The sequence below is a fragment of the Salvelinus sp. IW2-2015 genome, unplaced genomic scaffold (assembly GCF_002910315.2).
Source record: "Salvelinus sp. IW2-2015 unplaced genomic scaffold, ASM291031v2 Un_scaffold2405, whole genome shotgun sequence".
Classification (NCBI taxonomy): Eukaryota; Metazoa; Chordata; class Actinopteri; order Salmoniformes; family Salmonidae; genus Salvelinus; species Salvelinus sp. IW2-2015.
This window is the reverse complement of record NW_019943726.1, coordinates 87,474-98,061: the sequence shown is the minus strand read 5'-3', so window position 1 is coordinate 98,061 and position 10,588 is coordinate 87,474. Positions and strand designations below refer to the sequence as shown.

General features: G+C 44.4%; 1 protein-coding gene across 1 annotated transcript in view; it reads right to left on the bottom strand.

The window, feature by feature from the left end:
• LOC139025234 (adhesion G protein-coupled receptor B2) overlaps window positions 1-10,588 on the bottom strand; it is a 50,064-nt gene that overhangs the window by 27,890 nt on the left and 11,586 nt on the right. The window contains exon 4 of the mRNA XM_070440310.1: window positions 3,332-3,410. Within this exon, the coding sequence (XP_070296411.1) occupies window positions 3,332-3,410 (79 nt within the window). The remainder of the gene's footprint in view (window positions 1-3,331; window positions 3,411-10,588) is intronic.

Genomic DNA, 10,588 nt, shown 5'->3' with positions numbered 1-10,588 from the left:
ACACCACACTCACACCCACCCAACACACACACACACACACACACAGCACACAACACACAACACACACACACACACACACACACCACCACACACACACACACACACACACACACAACACACACACACCACACACACAACACACACACGCACACACACACACACCAACACACAGGCAACACACAGAACAACACCAACAAACAAGCAGAACCACCACCTTAAAAATATATCTTTTTTTTATTTAACTAGGCAAGTCAGTTTAAGAACAAATCTCTATAACAGTGACAAGTCCTACGGCGGGAACAGTGGGTTAACTGCCTTGTTCAGGGCGCAGAATGACAGATTTGTACCTTGTCAGCCGGGATCTTCGGTCTTTGCTAACCTTTCGTGTGACTAGTCCCAACTGCTCTAACCAACTAGGTTACCTGCTGCCCCTTGGCCAAGGTCATCCCCCCAACAGCTGCAGAGCACCAGATTACCAAGCAGAGTCTACAGTGGTGTACTGAGTTTTCTAAGTCAACAGTCTAAGGTGTGTTCAAATGTGCCCGTAATGGAAACAGTCTTACAGTGGTTCCACTGGAGCTGTATAGGCTCAACCAACAGTCTATGGTGGTTCAATGTGCTTAAGGTCAACCGTCTACAGTGGCTCATTGTTGCAGGACACAGTCTTTCATTAAACTCTCCAGTTCTGTTCTCATTGAAAAGCCACCCACAAGGATGTGAAGGAATACTGTACCACTCAGCGCTATGAACACAATCATTATAAAGGCCTATGACACATCATTATCAGGCTTGTGACACATTCATTATCAGGCTATGGCCACATCATTATTTCAGGCTATGCCACAATCATTCAGGACTATGCTATCGAGATGTTATCAGGCTTACGCCAATCATGATCCAGACTTTCAACGCCACAATCATTATCAGGCTATGAACACCATTTATAGGGCTATGCCACAATAATTATCAGGCCTAGCACTTTATTCATTATTTTCTCAGACTACGTCCACTAATCATTAATCAGTAAGCTTTTATTCCACTAACTCCGCAAGGATTCACTTTTGCGCTCTTTATGTTCTATCTTTTTTTTCCGCCTCGCATTATTCTCTTTTCTCTCCTCTCTCTCCCTCCTCCCTCTCTCCCCTCTCCCGCTCTCTCGTCTCACTCTCACTTGGTTCTATCACGTCCTTTCCCGGTCCCAGGTGTCATATCTATTATTCGTCGTAGACATCCCTCAATTATCAGGCATTATTCCACATCTATTTATCAGGCTATAGACCTGTGTGTGGGGCATTATCAGGGCTATGCCACATCATATCAGACTATGCCACAGTTCATTATTCAGACTTTACGCCACATCATTTATCATCCCCTCCCCCCCCCCCCCCCCCCCTGACCTACGCCACCATATCATTATACTAGGGCGATATGCAACACCCCTCTTATCAGGCTACTTCTATGTCAACCTCTATAACTCCACCATTAGCAGGGAACAGCCCGCCACCCACACTCATGGGTTCACTGGGTTTGGGTTCTGGTCGGTTCTTTCGGAACCTGTCACCGTCAGAATCGGTTAGAGTTGATCAACAGCAGGCTCTTAAAGACGAGAGGAAAGACACGACACGACGACCAGAGCATGTTTACTCTGTCATGACAGACAGAGAGCCGATGTTCCGACGATGAATGATGAGTAGATGGCCACTCTTGAGATATAGGAGTACCTACTTTGCTCAGACCGTATCTGAGGTTCTCCAGCTGTCATGTCGACATGAGAGAGAGAGAGAGAGAGAGAGAGAGAGAGAGAGAGAGAGATGAGAGACAGACAGAGAGAGAGAGAGCGAGAGGGAAGAGAAAGAAAGGTGAGAAAGACAGAAAGAGAGCGAGAGAGAGAGGGGGGGAAGAAAGCGAAAGAAAAAGAGAGAAAAAAGGGAGAGAGAATGAATCTGGTTAAAAATCCCAAAAATACAAGACCATCTTGATGAGACACAGAAACCCAATGCAACCAAGAGTCAAGACCCTAAACAAATAAACAGTCCTCAACATATTAGCATTCAACAGACATCAGATAAGAGGAGCACTCCACTACCATGGGTCTGCATCCCTAATGGCACCCTATTGGGCCCTGGTTAAAAGTAGTTCTCTATATAGGGAATAACTATGGGCCCTGGTCAAAAGTAGTTCACTATATAGGGAATAACTAGCACCAGGCCTAAGTCATTTCACCAGACCTGAGTAATATCACCAGACCTGAGTAATATCTCCAGACCTGAGTAATTTCACCAGACCTGAGTAATTTCACCTGACCTGAGTAATATCATCAGACCTGAGTAATATCACCAGACCTGAGTAATATCACCAGACCTGAGTAATATCACCAGACCTGAGTAATTTCACCAGACCTGAGTAATATCACCTGACCTGAGTAATATCATCAGACCTGAGTAATATCACCAGACCTGAGTAATATCACCTGACCTGAGTAATATCACCAGACCTGAGTAATATCACCAGACCTGAGTAATATCACCAGACCTGAGTAATATCACCTGACCTGAGTAATATCACCTGACCTGAGTAATATCACCAGAATTGAGTATTAGGTCCAGGACCATTAAGAAATAAACATATGGGGAAAGAGAGAGGAGGGAGGTAGAGGATGGAGACAGTGCAATGTTTAACTCCAGTATCACAACCGGGAGTCCCGTAGGGTGGTGCCAAATTGGCTCAGCATCGTCCGGGTTTGGCCGGTCTAGGCCGTCATTGTAAATAAGAATTTATTCTTAACTGACTTGCCTAGTTTAAATAAAGGTTAAATAAAAAATAAAATAAAATAATTWKAAAAAATGGAGAATGGGAGCAAGGAATGAAGAAAGGAATAGCTGACTAGAATAACATTACATCTAGGGAGAAGATTACCAATTGAGAGGGAAGGTAGAAATAAAAAGGCAATGGATCTCCGGTCCTTTCGCAGGATTGATGGCTGTCACACATCTTTAGTGATTAAAGTGTATAATTCCATATCTAATCCTAATAACCATGACATGGAAAGACCTGACACCAAAGCACTACCATCCGTTTGTCACCATAGCGTTAGGAAGGATCAGTCTGACCGGGATAGTTAAGCCCTCCTGAATGATAAACTCTTCCCACTTCTCCGGTAGTTCCCATATAATTGGATTAGCAGGAGTGGGGAATTCCAGGAAGTGCTAGCGGTAGTGGGATAATCTGCGATGGCAAGGTTTAAGGCTTTAGAGATGAAGAATGTTGGATGAGAGAGAGATAAGCTAAATGAATTGCAAACACTTTTTATTGTAATAGGAAACACACTTACTTGGGGGCAGGAAGGATGACTCCTAAGGTTCGATAAAGGATGGCTCCGATGACAAAATACGAGGTCTCCGTTTCTGTTTCTGAAAGACACAAACATAATAGTTATCAATATAAATTGATTTCAGGAAATACATAACTGGTACTTATCCCACGCATGCCCAAAGGCTACAGTCCAAACAGCAGATCACCTGTCCAGGAAGAAGGTTAAAGGTTCATATGTATATAATGTATTCTAGTCGAGGCCTACTGCTCTATTCATATACTGTCCATAATGTGTATTAAAGTACTTGAATTAAAGTACATTAAAGTACGTGCATTAAAGTACATTAAAGTACTTGAACGTACTAGTTAATTTTTATTTTTTTTATCTGCACTTTACGTTACAATTTATATATTTGCCAAATTTTACTTTTACTTCACTACATTCCTGAAGATAATAATGTACTTTTTACTCCATACATTTATACTGACGCCCAAAAATATTCGTTACGTTTTGAATGCTTAGGAGAACAGGAACATGGTCTAATTCACACACTGATCAAGAGAACATCCCTGCTCATCCTCTGCCTCTGGTCTGCTGGACTCACTAAACACAAATGCTTTGTTTGTAAATGATGTATGAGTGTTGGAGTTTGCCCCTGGCAATCCGTAAAAAACTACAATTGTGCCGTCTGGTTTGATTAATATAAAGAATTTGAAATGGTTAATACTTTTACTTTTACTTTTGATCGTTAAGTATATTTAAAACCAAATACATTTAACGAAGTATAATTTTACTGGGTGACTTTCACTTTTACTTGAGTCATTTTCTATTGAAGTAATTCGTTACTTTTACTCAAGTATGACAATTGGGTACTTTTTCCACCACTGTCTATACACACCATCCTTTAATAACTACGTCTATACACACCATCCTATATAACTACTGTCTATACACACCAATCCTATATAACTACTGTCTATACACACCATCATATATAACACTGTCTATAACCACCATCCTATATAACTACTGTCTATACACATCTATAATACTAGTCTTACACACCATCATATATAACTACTGTCTATACACACCATCCTATATAACTACTGTCTATACGCACCATCCTATATAATACGTCTATACACACCATCATATATAAAACTACTGTCTATATACACACCATCCTATATAACTACTGCATATACACACCATCCTATATAACTACTGTCTATACACACCATCCTATATAACTACTGTCTATACACACCATCCTATATAACTACTGTCTATACACACCATCCATATATAACTACTGCTGTACACACCTTTTCTATTCAATACTGTCCATAATGTCTCCACACACCATCACATAAAAAGAAACTCAGCAAAAAAAGAAACGTCCTCTCACTGTCAACTGCGTATATTTTCAGCAAACTTACAAGTGTAAGATTTGCATGAACATAACAAGATTCAACAACTGAGACATAAACTGAACAAGTTCCACAGACATGTGACTAACAGAAATGGAATAACGTGTCCCGAACAAAGGGGGGGAGGGGGCAAAATCTAAAGTAACAGTCAGTATCTGGTGTGGCCACCAGCTGCATTAAGTGCTGCAGTGCATCTCTCCTCATGAACTGCACCAGATGTGCCAGTTCTTGCTGTGAGATGTTACCCCACTCTTCCACCAAGGCACCTGCAAGTTCCCGGACATTTCTGGGGGGAATGGCCCTAGCCCTCACTCTCCGATCCAACAGGTCCCAGACATGCTCAATGGGATGAGATCGCGGGCTCTTTGCTCGTCATGGCAGAACATATCCTGTCTTGCAGGAAAATCACGCACAGATCGAGACAGTATGGCTGGTGGCATTGTCATGCTGGAGGGTCATGTCAGGATGAGCCTGCAGGAAGGGTACCACATGAGGGAGGAGGATGTCTTCCCTGTAACGCACAGCATTGAAATTGCCTGCAATGACAACAAGCTCAGTCCGATGATGCTGTGACACACCGCCCCAGACCATGAGGGACCCTCCACCTCCAAATCGATCCCGCTCCAGGGTACAGGCCTCGGTGTAATGCTCATTCCTTCGACGATAAACGCGAATCCAACCATCCCCCCTGGTGGCAGGCAAAAACCGCGACTCGTCAGTGAAGAGCACTTTTTGTCAGTCCTGTCTGGTTCAGAGACGGTGGGTTTGTGCCCGTAGGCGACGTAGTCGCCGGTGATGTATGGGTGGAGGACCTGCCTTACAACAGGCCTACAAGCCCTCAGTCCAGCCTCTCTCAGCCTATTGCGGACAGTCTGAGCACTGATGGAGGGATTGTGCATTCCTGGTGTATTTCGGGCAGTTGTTGTTGCCATCCTGTACCTGTCCCGTTAGGGGTGATGTTCGGATGTACCGATCTTGTGCAGGTGTTGTTACACGTGGTCTGCCACTGCGAGGACGATCAGCTGTCCGTCCTGTCTCCCTGTAGCGCTGTCTTAGGCGTCTCACAGTACGGACATTGCAATGTATTGCCCTGGCCACATCTGCAGTCCTCATGCCTCCTTGCAGCATGCCTAAGGCATGTTCACGCAGATGAGCAGGGACCCTGGGCATCTTTCTGTTGGTGTTTTTCAAAGTCAGTAGAAAGGCCTCTTTAGTGTCCTAAGTTTTCATAACTGTGACCTTAATTGCCTACCGTCTGTAAGCTGTTAGTGTCTTAACGACCGWTCCACAGGTGCATGTTCATTAATTGTTTATGGTTCATTGAACAAGCATGGGAAACAGTGTTAAAACCCTTTACAATGAAGATCTGTGAAGTTATTTTGATTTTTACGGATTATCTTTTTTTGCTGAGTTTATATGTATTTTCCGGACTCTGACATTGCTAATTTCTTAGTTCCTTTCTTTTAATGTTGGAATTTGTGTGCATTGTTTTGTATTGTCATGTATTACTACACTGTTGGAGTTAGGAACATAAGCATTTCACTACACCTGCGACAGCATCTGCTAAATATGTGTACGTGACCATTACAATTTGATTTGAGGTTAAAGGTTCACCAACCAGCTGAGAGGAGTTGAAAACCAATAGATAGAGAATGACATTTAGAAGTGAAAGGGGAAAGATAAATAGCCTCTTGTACTGAACTCAGACCACATGTCATTCTCCCCTCATCCGTCTAGACTTCCTCCCTCCTCATCCGTCTAGACTTCCTCCCTCCTCAACCGTCTCTTTCCATTTTCAACTGCCTCCTGGTTTTTTCTTTTCAGAACTTTTCTCTCCAAATTCTTTGTTCCCTCGCTATTCAATTCAATTCAATTCAATTCAATTCAATTCAATTCAATTCAATTGAAGGGGCTGTATTGGCATGGGAAACATATTTTTAATTACCAAAGCAAGTGTTTCACCCCTTCATCCATTTCAACAGGCCAAAGACTCTCTTTCTACTCTGTGCTTCCTCTGCTTCCCCCGTTCTATTTCTCTCCCTCCATCCCTCTCTCCCTGGAGCAGTGTGTCGCAGAGAGTAGATCTCTCCCTCCATCCCTCTCTCCCTGGAGCAGTGTGTCGCAGASAGTAGATCTCTCCCAGAGAGGTGGTGTCCCTCTTTAAATGTCACCCTGTCTGGAGGGAAGGAAGGGAGGTAGGGATTGAGGAGAGAGGGGGGAAGGAGTCAGGGAAGCAAGGATGGAGGAGTGAGGGAGGGAGTAGAAAGGAAAATAAAGGAGGGAAAATACTCAGGCACATGGGGTGAGTCATCCAAAATCTAACAGAGAGAGAGAGCGAGAACGAGAGAGAGAGAGAGAGAGAGAGAGAGAGATGATCAAAGTCAACGACGAAGAGCAGTCACTGTGATGGATCCTAATTGAAGGCAGTGTGCATGAACATGCAAATGAGATGGCCCGTTATATTGTGGATGAAAGTGTCTGGGTGGGAGCGCGGGGTGACACTCCTACACTTGACCAGACCACAAACTCATTACAGACATCCTGATTGAGACCAGAACTCCATTCAGTCACACAAACTTTAATCAATACATTTTCCTCTAATATAATTTGGTCACCCCATTATTTTTTAAAGTGTTTAAATGAGTGTTTGCTAACCGTTAGCTAGCGTTTAAATGAGTGTTTGCTAACCATTAGCTAGCGTTTAAATGAGTTTTTGCTAACCGTTAGCTGCCAACTGAAATAGAAAATGACTAAACGTGATCTTGAGACTGGCCTATCAAACTAGAGCGTATACAGATTGAGATGAAGCTCTAACGCATCCATGAAAGCAAGGTATATCTAAGACATTGGCAGAATGCCATTGATATCCGTTGCAGATGTACGTTAAGGGTCAACGGTGTAATAGGTTGTGTTTAAGTACTGTGTATAAATGAATAGACCATGTCATGTATCCATTTCTTTATTAAGCCCTGACCTTCTGGGCTGTCATTGGATCATTGTATCTTATGAGGTTGAATGTGAATGTGTGTGTGTGTGTCTGTGTGTCATAGAACTAGTGCATGGATCTACAGTATCTGTGTATATGCAGTCTAGGAGTGTCTTAACCAGTCTATATCTCTGGGTCAGTGTCATCTTATGGATCAGTGAACAAGCCAGGCATTGGGCTGTGGAGCGAGTCATGAGCCTATCATTGGCCTGTGTGTGTGTGTGTGTGGTTGTGTGTGTGTGTGTGTGTGTGTGGTGTGTGTGTTGTGTGTGTGTGTGTGTGTGTGGTGTGTGTGTGTGTGTGTGTGTGTGTGTGTGTGTGTGTGTGGTGTGCGTATAAACTATATGCGCGTGTGTGTGCGCATGTGTTGCAATTCTCAATCCTATTGAGCGCTATCAGTGGACTGTCTGTGGGAGAATGGCTTTGGTAAACAGGTTAAATGAACCAAACACTTTGATAACAACCAGACTACTGGTCACAATGAGCTCTCTGGAAGCCACTGACCTCTACCACTGCAATTCTTTAGTCATGACTGTCACTATGGAGGGGAACACAGAGGGAGAGAAAGGCCCTGTCAGGGAGTGTGAGTGAGAGAGAGAGAGAGAGAGAGAGAGAGAGAGAGAGAGAGAGAGAGAGAGAGAGAGAGAGAGAGAGAGGAGGGATGAGGGAGAGAGATAAGGGATGAGGGAGAGAGAAGAGAGAGAGAGAGAGGGGATGAGGGAGAGAGATAAGATGAGGAGATAGAGAGAGAGAGAGGGGGATGAGGAGAGAGATAAGGCGTGAGGGAGAGAGAGAGAGGGGATGAGTGAGAGAGATAAGGAGAGGAGAGAGAGAGAGGGAGGAGTGAGAGAGAGAGCGATGAGGGTGTGAGAGAGGAGATTAGGAAAGAGATGAGGGGGTGTGGCAGAGAGAGAGAGAGGGATGAGGGTAAGAGAAAAGGGATGAGGTGAGAGAGAGAGGGGATGAGGGAGAGAGAGAGCCAATGAGGGTGTGCAGAGAGAGGGATGAGGGAGAGAGACAAGGGATGAGAGGAGACAGGGGGATGAGGGAGAGAGAGGGGATGAGGGAGAGAGAGGGTGCGGCCAGAGGAGAGGGGAGGAAGGAGAGAGCGAGAAAGGAGTCAGATAGAAGAGAGAATGAGAGTAGGAGGAGCAGAGAGAGTGAGAGGATAAATAGATAGATAGGAGTGAGATGGAGATAAGAGAGAGAGAAGCAGCAGTAGGAAGAGAGAGAGAGAGAGAATAGCTGTGTCCTCAGAGCCAGACAGAGACGCCAGACACCGTCTGACACCAGGCTAACCTTTCATGGGGATGGTAGGGGGCACAGAAAGTCAGTGTGTGTGTACTTTCCTGTGGGGCCTGTGTTATTATAGAGGTCAAGATTAGCAACAGAGACATACTAATCTCTTTCTRTATATCTCTCTATGTCTCTCTATTTCTGTCTGTCTGTCTATCTATCTACAGTGCTTTCAGAAAGTATTCATACCTCTTAACTTTTTCCAGATTTTGTTACGTTACAGCCATTTTCTAAAATTGATTAAATTGTRTTTTTCCCCTCATCAATCTACACACAATACTCTGCTTTTTAGACATTTTTGCAAATTTATAAAATCTTTAAAACTGAAATATATAATTTGCACACGTTTTTAGACCCTTTACTCAGTACTTAGTTGAAGCGCCGGTGGCAACAATTACAGCATCGAGTCTTCTCGGGTATGATGCTAGAAGCTTGGCACACCTGTATTTGGGGAGTTTCTCCCATTCTTCTTTGCATATCCTCTCAAGCTCTGTCAGGTTGGATGGGGAGCGTTGCTTCACAGCTATTCTAAGGTCTCTCCAGAGATGTAAGATCGGGTTCAAGTCAGGGCTCTGGCTGGGCTACACAAGGACATTCAGAGACTTGTCCCGAAGCCACTCCTGCGCTGTCTTGGCTGTGTGCTTAGGGTCGATGTCCTGTTGGAAGGTGAATCTTCGCTGAGGTCCTAAGCGCACAGGAGCAGGTTTTCATCAAGGATCTCTCTGTACTTTGATCCACTCATCTTTGCCTTGATCCTGACTAGTCTCCCTGCCGCTGAAAAACATCCCCACAGCACGATGCTGCCACCACCATGCTTCACCGTAGGGATGGTGCCAGGTTTCCTCCTGACGTGACGCTTGGCATTCAGGCCAAAGAGTTGAATCTCATGCTGCAGAGATGGTTGTCCTTCTGGAAGCTTCTCCCTTCTCCACAGAGGAACTCTGAGCTCTGTCAGAGTGACCATCAGCTTTTTGGTCACCTCCCCGACCAAGGCCCTTCTCCCCCGATGGCTCAGTTTGGCGGGGCGGCCAGCTCTTGGAAGAGTCTTGGGACCTTCAATGCTGCAGAAATGTTTTTGTACCCTTCCCCAGATCTGTGCCTCAACACAATCCTGTCTCGGACCACTACGGACAATTCCTTTGACCTCATTGCTTAGTTTTTGCTCTGACATGCACTGTCAACTGTGTGACCTTATAGAGACAGGTGTGTGCCTTTCCAAATCATGACCAATTAAGTTGCAGAAGCATCTCAAMGATGATCAATGGAAACAGGATTACCCTGAGTTCAATTTCCAGTCTCATAGCATAGCGTATCTTTCTACCTACCTACCTACCTACCTACCTACCTACCTACCTACCTACCTACCTACCTACCTACCTACCTAACTACCTACCTACCTCTCTGCAAAGTATTGCATGGGAATATTAGCCTAATCGCTAGACAAATACTTAGATTTCGGACATTTGAAAAGGTCCTGAGGACGGCCAATGCTCAGAGCACTGCGCCACCACAGTTCACAATGCACTGCTCAGAGCACTGCGCCACCACAGTTCACAATGC